The 27088-nt window shown below is 41.3% G+C and overlaps 1 protein-coding gene across 7 annotated transcripts in view; it reads right to left on the minus strand.

Moving 5' to 3' along the window:
* Positions 1 to 27088, minus strand: part of EBF1 (EBF transcription factor 1) — a 393446-nt gene that overhangs the window by 134481 nt on the left and 231877 nt on the right. For all 7 annotated transcript variants that reach the window (XM_059917603.1, XM_059917602.1, XM_059917601.1 and 4 more), the window contains exon 7: positions 7724 to 7805. In XM_059917603.1, coding sequence (XP_059773586.1) covers positions 7724 to 7805 — 82 coding nt within the window. The remainder of the gene's footprint in view (positions 1 to 7723; positions 7806 to 27088) is intronic.

Below are 27088 nucleotides of genomic sequence, written 5' to 3' on the forward strand. Positions count from 1 at the left end.
ACACTTTAGGTATTATTTACATAAAAAAGGTCTGCTGCAGTTGGGTCTTCATTAACTCTGTCCTTTAAAATATCCTTGACTGATATGAAACGAGATATTCTCTGAAACCAGCCTGATTGTTAGTTTCTATCTGGTTGAAAGAGCCCAAATAACTCATTAAAAATTATGGAGGACGCATGAACCTACAGGATGTAACAGAGTGGAACTGCAGGAGTGAGGGAGCGAGTAGCTGAATTAAATCCGCCCTTTAAGGCTCAAGGCAAAAATCGCTCTTCTTTTAACAGTAAGACAAGAACAGACACTTCTAAATCCTCAGATTCTTGTGCTAGACTAATTTGGACTATTGGAAACTAGACTCAGCTTCTGTCTCCTGAACTGTGACACACTGTAGACGTAAAAAGCTCATCATTGATCTGAACCTAGTTTCTCTCTCTGTGGATCAGGATACTTTTGATGACTCTTGATGGTGTCATTGGCATTTAACTGGTGCTCTCCATTTATGTGTTCCCATTGGCCATTTTAAGTAGCAGTAAGCCCAAACATACAGAACTGCCATACGTGCTCTCTGCCGATGGGACCATGGCACACAGGTATGGAAACTGGGAGAAAGAAAGTAGCATATTAGTCATCAGCTCAGTTTCCAGGGTCAGACAGTGCTGAGTTTGAACCCCGACTCCATCATTTACTAGTCTGTAACCTTAGATAAGTCATTTAATCATAGGAATAAGTGTCAGGCATTATTCTATGTACTGGAGAAGCAGCAATGAACAAGACAAAGTATTCGCCCATCAAGAGCTTAGTTCCCATTGGGAATCAAAAAGCGTTTTCAGACAATAAATAAATAAGCAATGAAAGCAAATTTTGGAATGTGAAAAGTTCCAAGAAGAAAATAAAATGAGGAGAGGGGGCTGACGCCTAGGTGGGAGCTACTTTTGAGTGGATGATTAGGAAGGCCTCTCTAAGGAGGTGACATGTTAGCTGAAATCTGAGTAATAAGAAGTATCCAGCCATTCAATGATATGGTGGGAGAATTTCCAGGGGGATGGAATAGCAAGTGCAAAAATCCTGAGGCAGGAATGAGTTTAGTATATTTGGGGAAGAGAAATGATGGAAGAGAAAGGCAGCCAATGTACCCGTTTGGAGGAAAGTAAACAAGGGGAAAAGGGTAGAAAAATAAATAAAATTATACATGTAAAACACTTAGTACAGGGTCTCACACATAATAAGAGCTCTATAAGTTACAACCTAAAAAGTGGAAGAATATAAGAATACCTTCTGTTGGTAAGTCTCAGTAAGTATAGACATCCTCAGAACCAATATCCATTGGCAACACTGATCAAACCAAACACTTTTACATCTATCGTTTAATGTATTTTACATTTTTTTCAATAGCAACTGTACTTAATGTAGGAATTTATTTCCTCCTAGTGAAGAGCTACCACTCATCAAATCCTGTTCATAAGGATTCCTTTTCAGTGATGCATATTTTCTGCCAAGGCCCAGCATAAGGCTCATGCCAAGATACATATTTGCCCAGTAAGCTGTAATGGTTTACTACATCAGGTTGAAAATCCACCATTTGTATTTACCATGTTATGTGAATTAATCCTGTATTCTGAAACTATCATTAGAGCTGCTTTCAGTATAATTAATCAGCATGGTGCATCTTGAAATTATTCTGTAGGAAGAGAGTGATGGCAGCTCGGGCCCCTAGCATTCTGTTGGTAAAGAATTTAATTGCAAGATGTGCTGTTTGTCAAAACAATATAAGACAGGGGGTGGGGGAGAGTGGGAGAGAAATAAAAGGGATAAGAATATTTCCTTCTTTATTTAAGCGCCTTTAAAAGCAGACCGAAACTGCAGGGGTTGGGCATATATTTTAAGAATCCTTTAATCATACACTGCAGGCTTCTGAATAAGTAACGAGGATTCCCCAAAATTTATAGAATTCACCCAAAAAAGGGGGGCAGAGAGTTGCCTTTTAATGTCATTTACCATGTCATCATTTTTGAAAGACCAGACATTTTTGGTGAGAATTTGGGAAGAATAACCTAGTCATTTCTCCTATTTCCTACCCCCTCACTCCAAATGACTCGTAAGTGAAAGAAGATTGTTCATCTCCTCAGATAAACGTGAGATAAACATGAATTGGGATCTTGCTGTTCTCTCTGCTCAGAAAATTCTTTTGGCTCTCCTCAGGATGAGTGATTCTTATCCATTACCTCTGAGCTTAAAAGTCCCCTCTCCTCAGAAGTTTTCCCTGGGCACCTGCTTTAAAGTAGGTTCCCATCCCTGATCCCACACTGGTATTCTCTCTCATAATATCCTGTTTCACTTCCTTTATAGCAATAATTAAAAATTTTAATGATGTGTAATTATTTGTACACAGCATAGCAGCTGATGGTAATCATTCCTTATATATCCATTTTCTCTTCTTCTTGGGTGGTACAACTAGACACTCTCAGGTTTCTCTGTGGTTACACATGGCCGTGTGACAGACTTCTAGCCAGTAGAACGTGGGCAGATTTGACGAGGATCACTTCGAAGACCAGGGTTTAAGAAGTCCACGTACCCCCTGCATGCACTCTTTACCCTTCAACTGGATGGATGGAGACAACGAGATTCTAGGGAATGGTGGAGACACAGGTCCCCAAACTACTTCATGTATAAGATCTGCTCACCAACCAGGAATACCTGCCTTGTACCATTACGTTAGCAAGAAATAACCTTCTCTTGTACACGAGCCATTATATATTCTTTGGTCTATTTTTTACAGCAGCTAGTGTTAACCTAACTAATAGACCCTGACTAGAATATAAGTTTCATTAGGGCAAACACTCAGTCTTTTTTGTTCATCATGGTACACTCACCACCTCCCATGTCAATAAATACTACTGAGTGCAGGCATGCAGGCAGGAACAAAGATATCTTACATTTATGTTCACATGTAGCTACAGAGCTAACATTTATACACAGAGAGAGATTTACATCCTATGGAAAACTTTGTTAAAGAGATAAGATGAACCTGGAAATTTACTTCCCAGTCTCCAGGTATTATGGTATCTACTGTGATGACAGCTTGTACCCAATTCTTGTTCCTCCCCTCAACACCCCACTCTGCCAGCCCCAACAAGGAAAGCTATTGATAAGGATTTAAATCTTAACCTTGAATTGTCTAGCTCCTGTCAGTTAAAAACCAGACCTGTGACATGGCTTTAACACAGTCCTTTGACATTAGCATGTTTTTAGTGTCAAGATGAAGAAATGGGCTCATTTAGTCACAGTGAAATTCTCCCTGTCATGAGCTGTCTTCATTCACAGCTTTTCCTCCTTCTCTCTTCCTCCCCATGTCCCCACACCCGCCAGAACTGAATGAAGCCTGTATCCACTGTTGTATTTAAGCAAGTTTGTTACCCTAACCACAGCCTGGGGATTTCAAAAGAAAACATCCATTATAAAAAAAAAAAAAAAAAAGAAAAAAGATTGTACCAGATTCTCTACAAGGTTTATTCCATACGGCCTTAAAGTATGAACACAGCCGAGCTCTACAGAAAGTGATTAATTTCTTGAAAACGCTAAGGTCACACTAATTGACATGACCTGTGTAATTAAGCAGTCTCTGTTTACACACCAGAAGCTCAGTCGCTGTGAGTCTGAGTTTGCTTGACAGAATGTCTTTACATGTCAAGAGATCAACAACCTTTCTTATGTCCTCCTCAGTCACCTACACAGGCCCGTGATTGCTGTTCAGAGGAGACATGTTCTGGCATGGCTGCATGAAGATCAGGCTGGCCTGGTGAGCATACAAAACGGGGTGAGAGAAAAAGCGGCACCCACGACAGGTGGGGGGAGCCCACTGAATAGGCAGAAGAGTGCCTTCTCACTCAGATGTCTCCAGGCCTCGGGTTTTCAGTATAACGGGGAAAAGTCACATCGAGATGAAAAGAGTAGAAAGGAGTTTTCTCCTGCCAAAATGACACTCTCTCACTCCCCCCAGCCCCTGCCCAGGGCAACAGTGACATCAAAATATTTGAAACCAGCTTCCCAATTAGCGTACTGTGAGAAAAATGATGGCAATCAACGCCTATTCATAGGAAAAGTTCCACCAATGTTTCTAGGACACACCTCTGTCAGCCAGGGTAGCTGCAGGGAAGACTAATCCTCCCCTTCTTGGTTTAGTCCTAACAGTTGGGAACTTCAGTGTGATTTCCGAACAGAGTTCTCTGAGCTGTCAGGGGCCACCGGACTCAGGCTTCATTTGGTGAGGGGTCTTTCTTGCCCTGGAGAACTGGCTAAAACCTCCATTGATTAGGTGAAGTGCAGGCAGTTTTCAGAGCAATAGCTTCTTTCTCTAAAGTTCATACGAATAAACACTGACCAACACTGTGGCTCTGATCAGAAACAGTGCTCAAGTTCTTCCCCTTCCACACAACTCTGCGCACTGCTTGATGAGCTTTGCTGGCATCCCAGTGTCCTTCATGCAGACGGTATCCTTAGGTTCTATTCACAGCAAATACCCCTTTTGAAAATGCTCCTCAGCTTTCCCAGGATTCTAACACATATTCACGGGTAGCCACTGGGGCTCTCAGATGTCGAGAAACCTCTTTACTGCTTCACTAAGTATTGCCTACAGGCTCTGGACAAGTTATTTACTGTCCCATGACACTAGAGAACATCTGAGTCAGACTGACTGGGTTGAATCACTGCTTCACTACTTAGTAGATGGGTGACTTTGGGCAAATTGCTTAACTTCTCTAGACTTCAGTTTCCTCATCTGTAAAATGGGAATAATCCCTATTTGCACATTCCTAAACCCTATTTGCATATATTGTGAAGATAAATATGATAACTCATGTAAAATACTTAGCACAATACCTCTCACATAGTGAGTACCCAATAAATGTTAGCTTCATCATCATCATTACGGACAATGTCCATGGTCATACATCAAGGTACACACACGGACACATATAGTTATACATATGTCTACGGAACACCCTGAATGCAGACACAAATGTAAACAGTCATCTCTCCAGCACTTAAGGCAGTTAGGAATGAACCCAGGAAGGGAACACAGGAAGAGAAGCCAGCTTGCGGTGGAGGCTTACGCACAAAAAAAACGAGGCTGACAATGGAGTTTAGGGCTCATTGAGTTTAAGTTGCTGGATATTTCCAGGGAGAGTCAGAGGTCATCAGGTATAGGACTAAACCAGTGATTCCCAACCAGGGGCAATTCTGCACTCCCACCCCCACAAGGGGACATTTGTCAATGTCTGGAGACATTGTGGTCTGTCATGACTGCAGTGGGGGGATGGTCTCTCTACTGGTATCTAGTGGGTAGAGGCCAGTGACATCTACTAAACATCCTATGATAAACAGGACAAATCCACCCCCACCTCCAAACAAAGGATTATTCAGTCTAAAATGTCATTTGTGCCCAGGCTGAGAAACCTGATACTGAACTAATGACCCAGCTTTAGTTTATAGCAAATATTCTCTCCAAAAGCTTACATTTATATTTGATCATGTGTAAATTAGTTATGCTTACAAAATACTGTCTTTTGTGAAATCAGCAGAATCATCATTTTTACTCCATTTTACAGTTGAGGAAATTGAGGTTTTGCAGAAATCTAACTCATGCCTCCTTGACTCAATAGCCCTTATGCTAAACAAAGAATAACTATTTTGTCTGTAAAAATAAAGCTTTCTAGATACTCTCAAAAATAATAGACTGAGTTGGTTCTCATCTCATCCAAGAGCTACATTCCTATACTTCAAAGCTTTCAGACATTTCACTGGCAGGTCCTGTGAGGAAAAACACACAAGGCCCCAGAAGTCTTACACACATACTCTTTTAGATTCCTGGTGTCACCAAAGTCCATCTCTAACTCTTCTGCCCTGAGAAGCACAGCAAAGTTGATCCCAGTATTCATAAGGCATCACACATGTCTACTAGACACGTTTATTACACATCAATTGGTTCGTGCCTGGATATGCCTTGTTCTTAATCTAAGTTTGGTCAAAGGAGATCTATGGCCCATTTCAAGGCCAAGGTAAGTGACAACACAGTTTATACTGAAACCTAACCTCATGTTCCAAGGCACTTAGCAACACATACTTAATAGCATCACATGTTTCACCAGCAAAGCTGACTCCAACTCAATGCAAAATGTCCTGGGTGGGAATGAAAGCACCCAAGTCTACCCACTTAGTCAGAAGCTCCCCAGGAGAAACATTTTCCAGGACACTAGGAATCTAGGGATTCTCCCCATTTATCTGTCAGGACAAAAGGTGGCAAGGCCAAATGATTTCCAGAACTGCTTCAGAATCTCAGGAGAGAATGTCTTCTTTCTAATGAATTTGTTCTTTCATGAGACTACTGAGTCTCACCTATTAAAAATAATCATCTTGTGGGAGGGAGGGAGACGCAAGAGGGAAGAGATATGGGGATATATGTATATATATAACTGATTCACTTTGTTATAAAGCAGAAGCTAACACACCATTGTAAAGCAGTTATACTCCAGTAAAGATGTTAAAAATAATAATAATAAAAATTAAAATAAAAATAATCATCTTGGAGACTAAGAGATCTTGACATCCAAAAATCAGTGCCCAGAATCATCCCTTCCCTTTCTCCCATCAGAGAATATGCAGCTAAAATTTGTCAAGATCCTCTCAGAGATCATATATTTCAATCTACACTTAAAGTGGACTAACTATACCTAAGAACATACCTTAAACACCATGCTATTTTTCACTGACAGACCCCATGGGCATCCATAGATGAATCATTACTCTGGTGGAGAAACTAACATTGACCATGCAAATAAGTTAGTCATAAAATTAGACGGAGAGCAACACAAGGGTCTAGAACCTTGCTACTCAAAGTGTGGTCCATGGCTTTGCCATCGCTTGGGAGCTTGTTAGAAAGGTAGAATTTCAGGCACATCTCAGACCTCAATTAGCATTTTAACAAGATCCCCAGAGGATTCTCAGCACTTTAGGGCTTGAGAAGCATGTATCTAGAACTTAGCAACCCTTCCTAAAACCCAACCACCATGTCTGTGTCTTGGAAGTTAACACATGTATTTTCACATCTTTTTTCCTTTAGTAAATGTATAGTTATATGAAGTTGACATACCACTCATGCTTCAAATGGTGGCAGATATGACTGATGCTTGAAAACATTTACATGTTGCTGTACAAGGACATTTCTGAAACAGACTGAGTGTCACCCATACCGCCCTAGATATGCCCTGCTTCTTCAGGGGTCCATTTTTAATAGATAATTACTGACAACAATTTCCAAGATTGGAAAAGGAAAACAGAGAGAAAGGAAGGAGGAAGGTGACATCATTCCAAAACAGCACAAAGCTCCTATTTACCAGTTTTCTACCTGTAGAACTTTCGGCAAAGGATGCATCATTTTGTATGTACTTCACTTAACCTGCAGTGGTTTAAGCTTATGAGTCCATTTGGGAAGCCAAACTAGGCTCAAAGGGTAGCATTGCTTCAACCAGTGAACGCAGGTGGCTCAGTCCTAATTCTTCTCTAATAAAAACAACAACTTCTAGAGTACAGAGACCTGGGGACCCAAAGTCTCACCTGCTCTGCACCTCTGGGAAAACAATGATACTGTTTCTTCTCCACCTAAGACTTTTTTACCCTCTCCCGATACTCATGTCATTATTGAGGTATAAGAAAGACAAGACAGACCCACCTGGAATCTCCGCATGTCACGTGGGTTTCCCGCATTCTTTAGGCAATTTTGGTTACACTTGAGGAAAAATTTCAAGAAGAACCTGTGAAGAAACAAATTATCACGGTTAGCATTTCAGTCCTGACACAGAAGGGAAAAAAGTAGTAAGTCACTTCTGGGTCATGCATTCTAGTCTCTGCACGTTTCCTGAAATATTCAGAATGATGTTAGAGCCAGTATTTTGTTTAAAGCTTTAGCCTTTGTTTTGCATCCAAGCTGGACCTTCTTTATGAAGAGAATGCTCTCCGTGCTGCCAACAGATGTCACAAAAGAATTAAGCCCCCAAGGAAGTATGTTCACTCATAAAGAGGGTAAGTCTTCCCCATAATTTAAGGCAGGGTCCAATTGAAGATAATTGCCTGAGAATTAGTCATAGTCTCCAACAACAACATGTAATTTAAGCCCCGTAAATTCACAGATGATGAACCGGCAAGATACACGCTAGATGAATGTAAGGAGATGGTAAACACTTTTTATCTTAGCATCTCCAAATAAAATATTCTAATTAGGAGTACTTATGAGAAGTAGGTAAGATTCACATACTGACTGAAGTCCTTTGGCTTCTTGAACATATCCCATATGTTTTCCTTACGTGCATGCTATAGACAAAAGCTATTTGTGATGGAAGGAGGAACGTCCTGCCTCACTGCCACCTTGATCTCTGAATTGATTCTAGAGTGAGATCTATGGGTTTTACTGGCTAGGGTGACCAAAGGTCCAAATTTGCCAAGAATAATTCTAGTTTACACCAGTTGTATTAGTGTAAGTATGAACAGTACCCACTTTAACTTTCAAAAGTGTCCTGGTCTGGGTGATAACTTAGATGAGTTATTTCTATATTTCTCAGCTGGCAGTTGTTAAAGTTCATCACAGAAAGGCAGCAAGGATCAAAAGTGTCCAGTTAGGGCATTCCTGTTGGCCACCTACAATTAAACCTCTCCACCTGCCTATGTTTGGGGAAAGAAGCATTTTAAAAGCTGCCGAAAGTTCTTCATTCCTTTTTACTTTTAGTGCTGTGAATTTCAGGCCCAAATATTTCCCCAAAATGTTACACTGCATTAAAATGTTGATTAGTTAAATTCCCATAGGAATTTTCTTGTCTTCACCTTTTCTCCACTTCAAGTCTACACTGGAGTAAAATCCCTACTTCAATACACATAATTTGTGAAGAACTATCACTCCAGGATGCCTCAGTCCGGTCTTAGCTCTGAGTACAAAGCCTATCAACCAAATAACACCTCTGTAATGACAGCATAGCACAAAGATGCACCAAATTCAGCCAATTTCTGAAAACCAAACTGAGAAATATCCCAGCAGAATCTCTCTCCTCCCTGGTCTCTTAGAATATGCCAAGAGGGAAGTATGGCGTGGGAATAACTCTTTGAAGAGAGACAATGACTTTGTCAACCCAAAAATAACATTTTAAAATGTAAACATCTTCCTGAAATGGCTCTTTCAACATCATGCAACACTCAACTGCCCATCAGTAAAAGCTGGCTTCTGAACAATCCTTCATCCCTACTTCCAGGTTCTTTTCACAGAGGCCAAAGTTTATCAACATTTTGAACAAGACAAATGACTCATGGAACACTGCTGAAACCCAACTGTGTAAAATGAAATCCAGCTCAAAGGCAACACTGTCATTCCCTAGCCCAACTGGCCAGTGCTGACTCCTGACTTCAGTAGTAGTCTGGGCGAAAGGAAAGGGGTTTGAGAGAGTGGTCACAATCCTAGGTGCCTTTGCACTGTCCCTTTCCTCTGAACTCTCAGAGGCAAATGCTGGGTAGTCCTAGTGATCACACATTGCTGTCAGACTCTGTTTAATGTGGTGGAGGTTGGGACCGTGAGTCTGCCATCTTGCTGGGGTTCAAGCCTACATCCAAAGACACCTGAAATGTGAAAACTGGCTGCTTCTTCCAAGCATAGCTGGTTGGAAGGGAATATTTAAAAGCCACCCAAACCCCAGGACAGGGTTGATTATCACTAAGTTGACAGTAAGAGTCAGCTTGGTATGATAGAAAAGCCACAACCCTTAGAAATACCCAGAATGGGATTCCCATCCAAACTCTGACAGGTACTGCTGTGTGACCTTGATAAATAGCTGAACTTCTCTGCACCACACTTTCCTTATCTATAAATTGGGTATAATACCAGTCCCTACCATATAAGGCAAGTGTGAAAATTAACTGCAATGATGCATAGTGTCTGGAACACAGTAAGCATGGTGATGGTGGCAGTAATAATAATCATGTCTTTCATGTATTAGGTGCTTACTTCGTGCTCAGAACACTAAGAATTTCAAATGCATTTTCCCAACTCAAGCCTCCTAAATAAACTCCAGTATTAATCCCATTTTATTGATGAGGAAACTGAGGTTCGGAGAAGTTAAATAAGTTGCCCAAAGGTTATTAAATGTGAATCAACTCAAATTTGCACAGAGCCTGTGCTTTTAACCATTATGCTATAGTAGTTTTAATAATAATAGAAGCAGTGCAATATTGATATTAATAGTAATTGTACCATTGACAGCAACTGCACTAATAATGGCAATTGCACAAATAAGTGTAATCATAAGACTAATTATTAGTACGATTATTTCCACTCCGTCAACATGAATATTGTGGAGGGAGACGTCGCTGCCTTTCTCCATCCAGTGGGCACCCGGCTCCCATTCCCGGTTCCCCAGGGTTGATAATATTTGCTGCCTGTGTGTGTTTAAGCCATTTGAGCCCAGACTCGACAGCCAGATTCAGGTTGTGTTAGAAGGAGCTGTCAGCACACCCTCTGACATCTTCAAGTCAGACAACTGCTAGCCCCCATGAGGGGGTCCATCTGGTGCCAAAATGGCTTTTGAAAGACCAGCAAACAGGACGCTAGCTCTGCCAGAGAGAAACAGAATCAAGGGAGCAGGGGATCTTCTGTCTCAGCGATGAGCCGGGGCGAGGCGCCTGTCACCAGCCCATCGTTAGCACAAAAGCTATGCCGGGCACACACCAGATCCCCATTACCCTAAGCAGCCCTGTCACTTGGCACGCTGGCAGAATCTCCTGCCCGCCCTCTCAACAGCAGACCACTAGCTGAAATTGAAGGCTTGACCATCTGTCGTGGGGAAGAGACGGCATCAACTGGTGCCTGGGGCCTCGCACAAGCCGTTATGTGGCAAAGACACTCTGAAGGGCCAGTTCTTTCGGAGAAAGCCAGCCCTACCCCAGGGGGAGCATCAGGAACTCTTTCAAAGTTTTCCCCCAAGTAGATGCCAAATGTCTGACCCTTTCGGATCACACTTCCTTAAAGGAACTGAGAGGAGTTAGAAGCAGGAGTTAAAAATATCCCCACCGAGACACGAAGTTAGACATGGTACACAAACTCGGGGGATGATTTATCAGGCTGTTTTTAAGGCATTTGTAAACCTGGGGGACACGTGCACTTCTGCTGGCCTATGGAGAAGATCTCAGATTCCGAGGGGGTGCTTTGAACAAAGCGGAGGTTAGTGTAACTCAAGACCTCACTTTTGTCTAACAAATTACCACATTTTGAGTGTCGGGTGTGTTTGATAACGTTGTCGGGGGAAAGAGTGTGCAGCCTTACCCCAACCGTGGGAAACTGACCTAAGGCAGGACAAAGCCCCTATTGACCCTTTAGCGTTCCAAAGAGTTCTATAAACTACAGGAAACAGCCCAACCAGGACCAAACTCCAGGATTTTTTTTTTGGGTAGGGGGGAGGAGTGGCGAGAAACCTGACACCTTTCTGTTAACTTTCGATACAAATAATATCTTGTGTTCATGCAGTGTTATATTATCCAAAGCACTTATATACCCAGAATCTCACTAAATACTCACAAAAGTCCTACAAATTAGGCAGGCCAGGAATGATCAACCCATTTGAATGGTAAAAAAAACTAAGACTCAACAAAATTAAGATATTTATCTACAGTCAAAACTAAACTAATACCCTATATTAGCCCAAAGGACTCATCATGGTATGAATTTTCTCCGTGATTTACAGGACTTTATAAGTGACCTAAACCAACACTGAGTCTATCTTCCTCGTCGTGCATATGGGAAAATTGAGACATCAGAAGACACGACAATACTCACACAGTTATAATCATTCTGAGAGATAAAACTATAATCCACATGTCCTGACTTCTAGTTGCATGATTTTTCCAATACAGTGTTAGCTTTCCAAAAGCCAACCCAATAAAAGCTCAACACCGGAGCTACTGCACTACTTAGTCTACTACCTCAATTAGGAAAGTGACAGTCATAAAACCAAAAGTGACATCCTATTGAAAGTTGTGTTTAAGTTCACCAATGAGGCTAATGTAGGACATTACCCATCGTTGAACATTAACTGAACCGACCACACACATTTGTAGAACATAATTGTTTATTCAGTGATTTCCTTGTGTCACATTTTACCAACCAATAGATATTCAGTATTAGGAGTAGCTTTCATGTGACAAGCACAGCGCTGGATACCAAAGGTACCACTAGGCTCCCCCAAAAGGAAAGTTGATGAAATTAGCCAACAGGATATGACCCATCCATACGAGGACGTAAAATAACAAAAAATTATCTCTGTATACCCAGCACATGGCACAAGACTCAGAACCTATGGGTTTTCAGTAAATATTTGTACAACTAAACAGAATCCAGGACCTCCTAAGGGTAGAAATGGGAACATTCTAAAATGAAGACAGCAGTAGAGTATACTGGACAGGAGCTTGGGTTAAAGATAAGACAAGCCTGGGTAAATTTCTACAATTCCCTGAACCTCAGTGGCCTCAATAAAACATGGGAATAACAGTACCTCCCTCTTAGCAACATGGTGTGGCTTTCATTGTAATTCTAGCTTTACTCTTTAATTAACTGTGTGACTTTAGAAAAGTTACTTATCCTCTCTGTGTCTCAATTTTCTCATCTGTAAAATGGGGACAATAAAAGAAACTACTTCAGAGGGTTATTGAGAATTAAATGAGTAATATATGTGGAGTGTTTAAATAGTACCTGGCATAGAAGAAGAGATAATTATTTTCATTATCATTTGTCCCTGGCCACTGCTCACTGCCTAACACTCAGAGATATTGAGATTTTTCAGGTACAGAAAGTATTCTTCTCTCTTTGAATGTTAAGGTTAAGAAAAGAAGCCAAGATCTATGTATCTGACGAGAACTATAGGTTTCATTGAGTGACCTACAGAAAGAAATAAAAAAGAAACCAAAGAGAGATAATAATGACTACAGCAGCTCTACCCAAAGGCCAAGACATAAAGGAGAGAGGTAGTAGCTTAAATCACAGAGGACTCCAGCTAGTCACAACTGAAGGGCATACACAGTAAAACCGCCCATTAGGCAACAGCTTATACATCGTTAATTATTATGCAAAGTGTTGCAATAGATCTGGGCTGAGCAGGTTGAGTTTTCACCTCCCCCACCCCAATTCTGAAAAATCATGTCTGGATGTTTTCAGCCGCTCTCATAATGTCCAGGCTGGAAAGGAACAGCATCAAGGCACACCTAAACTAAGACATAAAAGCCCCATTTGCAGTCTTAAGCCTCTCTGAACGTTCCTCTGACTTATGCCCACAGATGGTTATGTGGCAGACGATCCTTCTCAAAGATATTCAAGACACGGAGACTCACTCTGGCCCAGTGAAGGAAACAGCTGTGTGGAAACAACTGTGGGGTCCCTTCTGTGTGAAATTCAAGCTGTTCCCACACACACTCGCTGGAGGGTAGAGAGAGAAATGCCTCATGATTCAAAGGGCCTCTCTGGAGGAGTTCCTGTCATAGACTGAGCCATCCTCCTTGCTTTGACGACGAAGCGCAGAACTGCCTGCTCCAGGACCAGATCTACTGCCCAGATGTAACCAAGGAAGACTTTCCAGGAGTACAAGGATTCTCTCAAATTAAAAATATTTAACCAGAAAGCACCTATCCCTATCCAGACCGCCCGAGATGCCAGAGACTGTTTCAGAAATGCCATCACTACTCCATGGGAGCCCTCCATGAAGAGGTAAACACGAGTCCATGGCCACTGCCATGAAAAATAGATCTCCCTTCAAAACAGGGGACGAAAACAGCTAGAAAGAGAAAACTTTATTTTCAATGTCAACACTTTTGGGTTCCTAGTCCACAGGAAAAGTTGTAGAGTACAGTTCATGCATGTGAAAATATGATACCCCTAAGTCTGCCAAAATCCTAGGGATGCCACCAGGGCAGACTGAGGAGGCTGAACCTCTGCGAGGGCAAAGGTTTCTCACCGCCTGGCTGACCGCCTCTCCTTTACTGATATTCAAGTACGCTGCTGAGAGAGGACCTGCCTTGACTCAAACCCCCCCCCCCCCAGTTCTGTCTGAGAGATGAGGAAGGCAGGAAGGGGAGAACGAGGGTCACAGAGAGGCTTCTACACAGATGAGGCACATTCTCTCCTCCCTCCCCACAGTGGGAGGTGGAATGATACCAAGCTGTGGCTCTATCTTGGGGATCCCAGAGGGAGAGCATGTACTGCCCCTATTCTTGGCCACTGACTTCAAGGAGTTTACCTTTTCCCGTGGCCAAGGTCCCTCGGATCTTAGACATTTCTGCAAAGTGTTCTCAGCCTGAAGGGACGAACATGATCAACTTGAAAAGCATCCCTGACCTCAGAGCTCAAGCTGGGCCGTAATGGAAGGACATAACTAGCGGCGAGGATTTACCAAAAAGAAAGAAAAAGGTGTTTGGGATAGCAGAGCAGCAGAATAAAGAATTTAAAAATAGTTTTCAGTAAAAGGACCCACAACAAACAGGTCTCCTGGCGCTAAAAGTCAAATCTGAAAGGTGGGAAAAGCACCAGGAAAGTGAGAGGGGAGGACAAAATAACCAGTGGCCAATGGGGAAAGACTAAATCACAATTCTTTAGAAATGACATGGAGAAGGGAAGCCAGAGCAAGGGTGCTGTAGCTTACACCAACTGTTACAAGGTTAGACTGGAAATTAAATGAGAAAGCATCACACATCCAAAGAACTGTAGAACTTGGTGTGGCAGAGCAGGCGTTCATCTTCAGGGATATTCTTTTATGAAGATTACTCAAATGCCAAGTGTTTCTTGCTTAAATGTATTAAGGTACAAACCCTGGCCCTGGGCAGACATTTTGAGTCACCCTAGTAGTTTGATTTGCAGCAGGAATGAGGCAGATAACAAAACCAAGTATTGTCCACTGACGGAGGAATGCATAAAGAAGATATGGTACATACATACAATGGAATATTACTCAGCCATAAAAAAGAACAAAATAATGTCATTTGCAGTGACATGGATGGACCTAAAGATTGTCATACTGAGTCAAGTAAGTCAGACAGAGAAAGACAAATATATAATATTGCTTATATGTGGAATCTAAAACAATGGTACAAATGAACTTATTTACAAAACAGAAATAGAGTCACAGATGTAGAAAACAAACTTATGGTTACCAAGGGAGGAAGGGGGGAGGGATAAATTGGGAGATTGGGATTGACATATACACACTACTATATATAAAATAGATAACTAATAAGGACCTACTGTATAGCACAGGGAACTCTACTCAATATTCTGTAAATGACCTATATGGGAAAAGAATCGAAAAAAGAGTGGATAGATGTATATGTATAACTGATTCACTTTGCTGTACAGCAGAAACTAACACAACATTATCAATCAACTATACCAATAAAAATTAATTAAAAAACAAAACAAAACAAAAAACAAACCCAAGTGTTTGTCCTTCTTGGGGCTGGGCATAGACTGAGAATGTATTTGTCTTAAACTGTTTCCATTACAAGGATCATGATCTGCAGTGAATCACATGGCACAGAGTTCCTGCAGACCCAGGGATAGGATCTGAGACAGGCATTTCTGGTCACTGGTGCAAATCCTTCCCCAGGCTGGAAAAGATGCAAGTGCAGTGGCAACTTTGTTTCAATAACAATGACCCATCCCACAAAGCCCGGCCTAAAAGGTGAAGTGGGAGGAGCCTCAACACCTCAACTTAGCAGGTACTACAGCAGACACATGAGTATACCATGTACAAGACACTGTTCTGAGTGCTTTACATGTATTAATCCATTTACTCTTCACAACAACCCTATGAAGTACTATCTCAATTCTCATTTTATAGATAACACTACTGAGGGGTTATGAGATTTGCCCAAGGTTTCCTATCAAGTAAGTGGTAGAGCTGGGATTTGAATGTAGGCAGTTTGGCTCCAAAACCCACATCCATGAAACTATGTTCCTTTGTATGTTATATATATGATAGATATTATGGGACTACAGATCATTGACCATATCTAGCTATTCTCTTATCAGCATCATCAAATTCATTCAAGATTACAGCTGAAGTCACCATACAAATTTCTGGTATTGCCACCAGAATATTCCCAATTATAAATGTTAATGTGTTTCAGTTTTGCTTATGCACACCGTCGCCTATTTCAAATGCATTTTAACCACAATTAATGACCAGTGGGTCTGGTAATAGAGTAAAACCAAGTTCAGAGAATGATGGCCAAAGCAAAATCAGTGTAACCTGGGTCTCTTGGGAGGAGTCAGTGAATATCACCTTAAGGATTTAGTTATACTATCTGTGGTTACCAGTTTCACAAGTCACTATCTTTGAATGTCTTTCTTGCAGACAGAAAGCCACAGGTTGAAAATAAAAGGCTTTTAGTACCCCTCTGTTTAATACCTATGTGTATAAAATTTTAAAGCAGACTCATTTAGAATCTGATGTTACAATTTCACTTTTCCTCCTAAGGACTCTAAGAGTTTCGATATTAATTTCCCCTGTGGAGGTGACCGACACCAGAGAAAGATCAAGAAGTTCAAATCCACAGTAACTGAAACGTGAGGGTTTTTTGAACACCCAAGTCACTACTGTTTTACAAGACTTTATGAACTATAAATGTTCAGTGTCATTCATTTACTCAATCAATAAATATTCCCAGAGAGCCTAACATGTACCAGTTCTTCTCCCTTAATACCAACTGTACTAAGATCACACTGACTTTGGTTCAAGTTTTTCTCCAAAAGAAAAAAAAGAAACTTTTATTTTTTAAGGAAACCACTTAAAAATAGAATTTCCAGGGGAAAAAAGTGGACGCTGCAGGTGATAGGGTTTGTGAGTAATTACCAAGAAAGGTTGAATACTCATAAAGTATTAATCTGTTGTGAGTGTTCCGGCCATGGCTGGATCAGGGGATCGGTCAAAGTCCCTAATAATGTCAAGATTTTACCTTTCCAGGCACATTGGTCCCCTACTCTTTACCTTCTTGCATTCTTCGCTTCAGTCACGTCGAGATACACCCTGCGCCCTGAACATGAAGTTTCCTTCCTGCCTTCCCCAAAGGCTGGATTCCTGGATCTGAAATGCCTTCCCCAACCCCACACCATCTCACCCTCCCATAATCCTACTTATCTTCCAGGTGCAGTTTAAATGCACTGAGCCCAAGAACCTCAGCTAGAATTAATCATTCCCTCCTCCACTCTGCTACAGCTCTGGTCACACTCCGTCTTCACATTCTGTACTCCAGTCACTTGAGTAATCATCTGCCCCCTCCACAGCACTGCAGACACCTTTACAGTGCCTCTGTCTTCCCCACAGCACCAGGTACAGCTGTATTTGGAAAACAGTAAGTAAATATCCGACTTGATTGATCGTTAGTATTAATGGCAGTTAACTTTGAATTACAGCACAAAGATGACGTCTTTCTTTTTTCCACTTTTTTCTCTGTTTTCTGAATTTCTTCTGAATAGGCATTACTCTAAGAAAAGACAAACAACTTAATTTTTGTAAAAATGGAAGTGAATATCATTCAGAATAGAACCTAGGGAATGCTGCCCCCATTTTGCAATGGATAAATTAGGAACTAAAAATGATGAGTGTCTTTGCCAAAGTCTTTATGCTCTAAGATATGCCAGTTGACTCAAATGAGAACACCTAAGAGCTATCCATCTCATACTCTGTAAAATGTAGATCATTTATTAGTTTTTCATATGCATAATTCATAAAAGAATATCAACTGGGCAGATTCCACACCATTGGTATCCTCAATTTCCTACTTTAAAATTCCTCAACATCAAAGTTTAAAATATTTTATTTAAGTTAAACTTGCCATTGGTCTTAAGGCATTTAAGCATAACCCAAAGGGACAAAATGTCATGTAACTAATAGTATGAAATGGATCACCTCTCTTCAAAATTCTACATACCCTCCTGATGACTTCATTGAAACCCAGTGGTTAAAGCTCTTGGTGATTTGCTATCTCTTGGTTCAGCCTATTTCTTTAAGTTATCCATTAAATTATTCAGTCCCTCCTTCATTAAGTATTAACTAAGCACCTACTACGTGCCAAGCTCAAGCTCAGAAGACAACTTCACCCCTGCCCTTATAGAAGCTCATCAAAGTGCAGGCCACCTATGTCAGAATTATCTGGTAATCTTGCCCTGGTGGGAGTTGGCTAGGGGGTAAGATACTCAGATAATTCGGATGTACACTGAATGTTGAGCCTTGATATCTAATTTATTTTTTAAAGTCAAAAGTCATGTCAATACCATGTGACAAATGCAAAGTTATACAGCAGAAATAGTGAACTGCACAGAAGGGATGGACATCTAATCATGTGTCATTGAAACCAGGTGTAAAAACTTATGTCAAATCACCTCTGAGTAAAAAGAAAAATTAAATTCATTCACCCACCCCACCTCCTGTCCAATATAAGCCACCGAGAAAGAAAGGAGTTCCTGGTTGCCAGGGAAAGCTGATACTTGACAAATTTTTGCTTCAAGGAAAAGAAATAAGCTCATTTTTCTACCAAACAGGAAAGAAAAGATAAAGGCATCAGCTGAAGAAGCTGTTCCCCAAGAGAGAAGCAAGAAGTCTTGCTAGGATGAAAATTATTTCTAAGCCTATTTAAACCTCAACATCCCTTTTTTAAAAATCTCACTCCCCCTGTCTGTTCACTTTTCTGGACACATCCTTCCTCATCCCAATCTCAGCATCATTCTGTGTTGCCTCCCATCCTCCAGGCTCACACACCATTGGGGATAATGAATTTAATTTGAGCAATGGCTTTCATTGAAAAAAATCACTGCATTCCAACATGCCACACAAGTGAAGTTCAGACAAAAACAAGTGACTCCTTAATTTGGATTTAAAGCTCAGGATCAGTCTCCAAATAAAAATGACCAGTGGGCATGATGCCCACAGAGCACTGACAATAATCTCATGAGCTCCAAATTATTCCAGTTTATATTATGGGCGATCCAATAAGTCTGTGTGTTCTAGTTCATAAAAATATAAGAAGAAATTTATCATTTTAAAATCATAATGCAAAATAGAGTCTGACATGTTATTAAGCACTATTTCTCATGATATCATAAGGATGCTGATGGAATATGAAACTAAAGCAATATTGTAGATGAACAATGACATAATTGAGACTTTCTGAGGGTGCTTTGCAGCTCACAGGTCACACTCCCTTGCCCTCCCCTCCCAACAAGTCACTCTTAAACAGCTTCAGTTTAAACCAGAAACACTGGAAACAAAACTCCAAAGAAGCTTTTATCACAAAAATTGGTTGATCATTTAGTAAAATGGGACAAGAACTTAGAAATTATCTAGTCCATATATTCTTAATCTAGAGTCAATGGATGGTCTACATATGGCTCTTGAATACCTGAACATTGTACCCAAAGTTTTATCCATACTTTTTTTTCTGTAGAATGGGTCCAGATTGCAGAAGGAATCAGTGAGTTGATTGCACAGAATCCATTTTCCCCTATTTTTGATAACAGTCCTCCATGCTTCTTTTGAAAAACTTCCTTGTTCTCACCCAAGAGTCCTTGTATTTCATCAGTATGAAGTCATTCCACACCTGGGCCACAGCGGTGCCTGTAATCCAGGCCTGACCAGTCATGGCATCACTCCCCCAACTATATGACTGCTTTAGAGATGAGTTTGTAATCCAAGTCAAGCCAATCAGGCCCAATCCAAGCTAGCTGGAGGACTTTTGCCTGAGTGGCTCAAAACAGAGATGGGCTCCATTCTTCTTAGAGTTGAACCTGGAAAAATGTGAGGCTGTGTGTGCTGGAAAATTCTATTCTTCGAGATGAAACCATAATAGAATAAAATCCACTAGTATCCCACCTAATAGAGATCACAGGACAAGGAAACTCTGCTAGGCGGGGAGGAGAGAATGTAGAGGAGTTCACATCATCCGATGCCCTCCAGGAAAGGAGGAAAGTGGAGATGGAGATGTTGACAGAATGATGAAGCTGAGAAGGTAGCAAAAGGAAGGATCCCCCAAAAAAGTATACGTGAAAGAGAGAGAATATTCTACTCTATTGAGCCCTGGTAACTTTCAGGCTGTACAATCTCAATATGCTATGGCCCCCTCTCAACTCTCTGTCCAGATAGATAGATAGATAGATAGACAGATAGACAGATAGATAAATCTCTCCAGGCAGGTAACAACAATGAGTGAACTAGGCTACATGTAACACCTCAGACAGTACCAAGAACTGTAGTAACTGAAGAGAGGATGTCTGGTCCACGTGGGGCAGCCTCACTCTTCTCCAGCTAACTGACTCCACGGGGGAACTTGGGGGCAGCGTTGCCAGAGCTTCCCATTTCGAGAGAAGCTGGAAATACATACTAAGTGTGAAGTCTGCCAATCTTCCAGACAATATAAGGGCCAGATATCACAGATCTGGGAGTGGAGTCCCAGTTTGCATCTCTTGCTCTAAAGTGTAATAACCAAATTAGCAGCAAGTCATTTGTCTGTGAGGCTAGGTCAGGGCTTCTTTGGGCCCATTTTTTAATTTAAAAAAGTAATTTAAAAAAAAGGAGCCCTGGGCTTCCCTGGTGGCGCAGTGGTTGAGAATCTGCCTGCTAATGCAGGGGACACGGGTTCGAGCCCTGGTCTGGGAAGATCCCACATGCCGCGGAGCGACTAGGCCCGTGAGCCACAATTGCTGAGCCTGTGCGTCTGGAGCCTGTGCTCCGCAGCGGGAGAGGCCGTGATAATGAGAGGCCCGCGCACAGCGATGAAGAGTGGCCCCCGCTTGCCGCAACTAGAGAAAGCCCTCGCATAGAAATGAAGACCCAACACAGCCATAAATAAATAAATTAATTAAATTAAATAAATATTTAAAAAAAAAAAGGAGCCCTGTGGTTCCACTAAATGGGACTCTCTCATAATAAAAAAAAAGTAGTTTTTGCGTTTGAGGTAATGGCATGTTTTGTTTTGTTATTTTTGAGAATCCTTGTCACCTGAAATCCAGATGTACTCAAGCTTGATTTTCTCCCAGACTTTTGGCAGCTGACATGTTGGGTGATGGGAAAAGTTAGGAAAAACATCTGCACCCAGAAGCACATTTACCAGTATGAGGCTGCCCACGGACATGAATACAGACACAGGGAAAACCGTCCACGCCCACCTGTTCAGAGCTGGATTTCCTAGGGCACTTAATTCAATCAGAAGCAGTAAGTTTTATTAGCATTTTACAACCAATTAACCATGCGGGAAACAAAACACCTGACTCGGTGCCTTCCTCCTGGCTTCTGAAGAGTCTGTGGCCTGGAAAGTCAGCAGTTTGGAACAATGTCTATGGAAGAAGATATTACCAACCCGGTACAAGCAAGTTTTCTCCCTTCTTACATTTAATGGGAGGACACATGAGTCTGGGCGGCCTCACTAGCATGGGAATCACTCGTGATTTCACCTAGATCCCCCATTTCACTCAGCAGGTGCCAGGCACTGGGCATTTACAGGGATCATTCCAATGAATCCTGACACTCCCAGACAGTTAGGTCCTATTAATGGCCCCATTTCACAGGTGAATATACTGAGGCCAGAGAGGTTGGTAAAAGAGCACAACATCTCATCCAGGCTGTAAGTAGCAGAACCAGGACCTGAGGCCAGGTTATAGTTCATAACAGAGAGCAAGACTATAGTGTAGGGCTCACTGCCTACACGTGGACCAAGTTAAAAGTGAAACTATATGATAAGAGTGGGCTTCTGTTATTTCCAGGGATAAATCTCCTTAGATGAAAAACAGGTATTCAAACTTGTGCTAAGGTCTACTAGCAATAATTCTTTGCTAAATCAATAATAAAAAATAATGGTATACTTTTTAAACTATGCTTCACTTGAAAAATCATCTCTTTTCTAACTTTTCTTGAATTGCTCTTCAAAAAAAACTCTTGAAAGATGTGTTAGGGGATGGGTAGAGTTGCCCCCATTTGATGGATTAGTCTACTGAGGCTCAAAGAGGTCAAGTGGTATGGCCAAAGTCACTCAGTTGCTTAGTGGCAGCCTCTATTTCGACTCCAGCCTTGGGGTCTTCCTTTTACTTCCACAAACATGCCAAGCTCTTCCTCACTCTGGGCCCTGGAATGACCTGGCCCAGTTCTTTCTCATCCTTTAGATCTCCCTTAGACATCGTCTCCCCAGGGATGACTTTCCTGCATCCTACCTCTGTGGTTCCCTTCAGTCCCCATCACTGTCTTTTTTACCCAGAGCCTAGGATAGGGCTTGACATCGTGCACTAAAATATTTGGGAAATGAATGAACAAGTAATGAATGAATAAATGCCTGGGGGAATTCCCAATTTTCTGATTCTCCTAATTTTTAATAGGGATAGATTGGGAGTTTGGGACTGACATGTACACACTACTATATTTAAAGCAGATAACCAACAAGGACCTACTGTACAGCACGGGAACTCTACTCAATATTCTGTAATAACCTAAATGGGAAAAGAATTTGAAAAAGAGAAAATAATTTGAAAAAGAATAGATATATGTATATGTATAACTGAATCACTTTGCTGTATGTCTGAAACTAACAAAACATTGTTAATCAACTATACTCCAATACAAAGTAAAAATGAAAAAAAATAATAGTGACTAAACAAAAGGATTTTCTCCCCATCACTTCCAGTTAGAACCCTTTGGAGGGTGACAGACGAAAATGAATCCTGCCCCAGAGATATTTAAGGGTCATCTGCTGAAAGGAGACCATGATGTGACCCCCCCCACCCCACCCCCAAATGCACACACTTGATCTTAAATGTCTTTCCCAGTTGACTCAAGGCTAGCTTCTTAATTCTGGTGGGAAGACCCACACCACATGGTGGAGATAAGAAAAATGGTGATAAATGAATAGTTTTCCTTACTAATGAAAAGCACAGCATCCTCAGAGTTAAGCAGAGAAGTTGTGGGTGGGTGCTAAAGGCTAAAGTTGAGGTCCCTAATTCTCCCTGAGTTTTCATCTCCTTCTGGGGTGTTCCTGAGATGGCTACCATGTGTAACAAAGAGGCCCCTAACTGAAACCTGACAATTCCCCAACCCCAACTCAGGCTAGGAGCTGTGGAGGGCGGTGGGTCTGCTTGAACCCCGTATGTGTTCTCTCCCAACCAAACAGTCCACTTCCAGAACATTTCTCTGAACCCATAGAGAGTTTTGAGTTTTCTTTTTTTAAAAAAAAGATGGCTCTTCCCTTACAAAGATAGTGATGATGATAAGTTGTTCTCAAAGGGAACCGTCTGGGAAGATATGGGATTTCATGTATTCTTCCTTGAATTACAGGATCAAGTGTGCATGCACTCTCTACTGCGATGATTCTTAACCATGCCTCAGAATACCAATTTCTTTCGGATCATGGTTGATTTTTTTTTTTAAGGGAAAGAGTGCTCCAAAGTAGCCTAATTGAATATTTTACCAAATGTTGGGTTTTAGAAAAATAGTAGTGAGTAAAACATAGCTGATACTTATTGAGTACTTACTATGTGCCAGATACTGTGCTTAGTACATACTTTATTTATTTTTAAATTTGATTGAAGTATAGGTGAATTTACAACGTGTTAATTTCTGCTGTACAGCAAAGTGATTCAGTTATACATATATATATATATATATATATATATATATATATATATATATATATATATATATATATTCTTTTCATGCTCTTTTCCAATATGGCTTATCACAGGATATTGAATATAATTGCCTGTGCTATACAAGAGGACCTTATTGTTTATCCATCCTATATATAATAGTTGGCATTTGCTAATCCCACACTCCCAATCCTTCCCTCCCCCTTGGCAACCACAAGTCTGTTCGCTATGTCTGTAAGTCTGTTTCTACTTTGTAGATAAGTTCATTTGTGTCATATTTTAGATTCCACATGTAAGTGATATCATATGGTATTTGTCTTTCTCTTTCTGACTTACTTCGCTTTAGTGTGATAATCTCTAGGTCCATCCATGTTGCTGCAAATGGCATTATTTCATTCTTTTTTATGGCTGAGTCATATTCCATTGTTCATATATACCCCATCTTCTTTATCCATTCATCTGTTGATGGACATTTAAGTTTCCATGTCTTGGCTATTGTGAATAGTGCTTCTATGAACACAGGGGAGTACACGCTTTATTTTAATCCTCACAGCAACCTGACACTCCTCCATCCACCCAGTCACCCTCCATCCTTGCCCCAACTCTCCAGGGAAGAAAACAGCTGAATGACAAAGAGATTAACTTGTCTTCCAATGGACAGCTCCTGGCAAGTATAGACAAGATTTGAACACAGGGGCTCACTAGGCAGCCTGTGCTCTAAGAGCTGGAACAGAGCTCTCCAGGCATATAGTTTCTCTGCGCTCCTGGAGGACACAGCAGTCAACATGCACTGACAGCTACTGTATTTCTCTCTGTCCATAGACACTATGTGCTAAAATCTGTGCAAATGCTTATCTGTTTTTGAAAAATTTTAAGCTTCCTTCTGTTGTTGAAGCACCCCTCTCCTTCGCGATCTGGACCAAACTTACCCCTGTAATATTCTTCCTCCCATTTTGCACCTTCAAGCTTATGTGGACCACTTCTCCTTCCATTCATCACTCTCTCTGCTTTGCCAACTCTGCACCTTTGCACATGCTATGGCTCCTCCTAGCACACTTCCTCTTTCCCTCTCCCATCCTTTCTCCCCTGAGCAACTAGTCATCATCAGTCAAGACCAAGTTCAAACATTACATGTATTAGGGCACTGCCCTGACCCTCCCAAACCAATATCCCCAAACTCTCTCCTTTGTGCTCCCACCATAATTATAATGTTGCAAACAATCAAGTTTCATTTCTCTGCTGCCCTAACACAAGTTCCCACTCATTCACCATGACATCAATTTTTATAAGATTCAAGTCTTGAAGATTGAAATTTCACCAACATCCTAAGTATAATCTTTCTGGTGCTGTTAATCATTGAACTAGAATCCTGCACTGGGCTATTTATACTCTGAATTGCTCACATTTCTTCCCTTAGGAACTAAACATAAAAGCAAGTACAAGTGCTTTGTGTCTCAAGTAAGACAGTCCATTCACCAACAGTCTCGGGTCAGTGTTGGGTAGTGGTTTTCTATACTAAACACAGAGAGTGAAGAAAAAAATCCATTTAACTCTGATTTCTTGCTTTTTGCTAGAAAGCTTTATAAGTCGCTGCTTGGTCTCACCTAGTAGAAGGGTCACTGCTTTAGCTGGGATTGTGACAAGCCTCTCCAGAATTAGAGTACTTTATTATCGCATTAGTACTGGAAAAAGTCACATAATTAACAGAATTTATCCTCATTTACTCTTTAAAACACTAATATTCAATCTCTCTGGCTCTGTTTAATTACTTTCCTTAACACAACTTCTTTTTCCAAGTTGACCTTTCCTGGGCTTATCTACAGAAATGTGTTAAAACTTTTTCTCCCTCTACTCCATTTAAACTGCTAGACTTTATTCATTTGAATAAGCATAAAAGGTGCACCAGGGTCTGTCATAGTTCACACGATGCCTTTGAATTAGCAGCCATAACGTTGTCATACTTGTGTGGAGATCCTCTGTTCAGAGTAAGTGATGACAGCCACCAGAATTACTGTTAATTGTAATATGACACTCGCATTATACTCAGCGCTTTCTAGTGGTAAACTAGCATTAGTTCAGGTGCCTAAGAAATTCAGAAGCTGAGACACCACAATTCTTTAAAGAGAACAGCAGACCTGCCTGTCACATGCTGCCTTCTTCAAGACCTGTTGGCTCAAGAGAATGAAGAGGATGGGAGGAACACACACACACACACACACACACACACACACACACACACACACGCATCAACATAAAGTCACCGTTAGATAACAAAGTCATCATCAAATAACAAATCTGGAAGACACTGAGCTTGCTCTTTCTCTCTCCTGATTTTGTTCTTTTATGCAGCAAAGTAGTAGAGAAATCAAGGTTTAAATGACATTTAGTAGAGGCTGAACTCCTGCTCCCTTTTTTCTGAAACACAGATAAAAAATTGTGCCTCTGTATTTCATATTGAGATGGTCTACAGCCTTGTCAGGAAGATGGGGGCTCAGAGGGAAGGAGAGTATCTTTGCCTTGAACAGATCTTTCAGTGTTACGGTAGTTGGTTCACTTCTAATGGACGGTAACCCCTTCCTGATGAGGTCAGAGTGGGGCTGGATGAGTGATGGGAGACAATGGATAAAATGGACAGTTGTCCTGGTTCCTTGGATACTGAGTTCTAGGCATAGAGAATACAGACAGACTTCTGCCTGGGACACATCAGTAACTTGGGACGTCCACAGCAATCATCTTCCACCTTGTTTGTTTATCAAGGGAAGAATCAGCCCCAATTCATTTTCCCTACAAGATACCCATCTTGGTTGGAATGTGAAGAAATAGCAGATGAGAGGTCTTCCTCATCTGCCTTCCATTTTAGCCAAGTGCCACACGGGAAACTATAGTGGCCTTTATCCCAAAGTAGAATAACCTTGTGAGCCCACAAACATGATACGACCATGTTCGCTGGGAAATAAAAGAGTACTCTCCAACCTCCAAGCTTTAGCTCCATTGTTCCTCTGATCTGTAATGTCTTTCTCTCCCTCTTCAAGTCCCACCATCCTTCCAGGTCTTGTTAAGATTCTTCCCCTTCCAATAAGACTGCCCAGATTCTCCCAATTTGGAGTTAATGTCTCACTTCTCCATACACCTAAGGCATCCAACATCTGTGTCTTTCTCATGGCTCTTCCCAAGGTCATTTTATATTTAGGTTATCTATGCATGAATCTGATTGGTTCACTTGGCTGTGAACATCCAGGAGGGTTATGAGTGTTGAGACTTTGCCTAATCTCAGTGACCACGTTTGGGGCCATGCCTGTCTGAAACGAATTCAGCCAAAGCTGCCCTTCACTTAACCTTTGGTCAAGCGTCTCAACATTCCCGGAAAGGTTGTTATTTCCCACCTGCAAGCCCCTGCAC

Source organism: Balaenoptera ricei, chromosome 3 (genome assembly GCF_028023285.1).
Source record: "Balaenoptera ricei isolate mBalRic1 chromosome 3, mBalRic1.hap2, whole genome shotgun sequence".
NCBI classification, from domain to species: domain Eukaryota; kingdom Metazoa; phylum Chordata; class Mammalia; order Artiodactyla; family Balaenopteridae; genus Balaenoptera; species Balaenoptera ricei.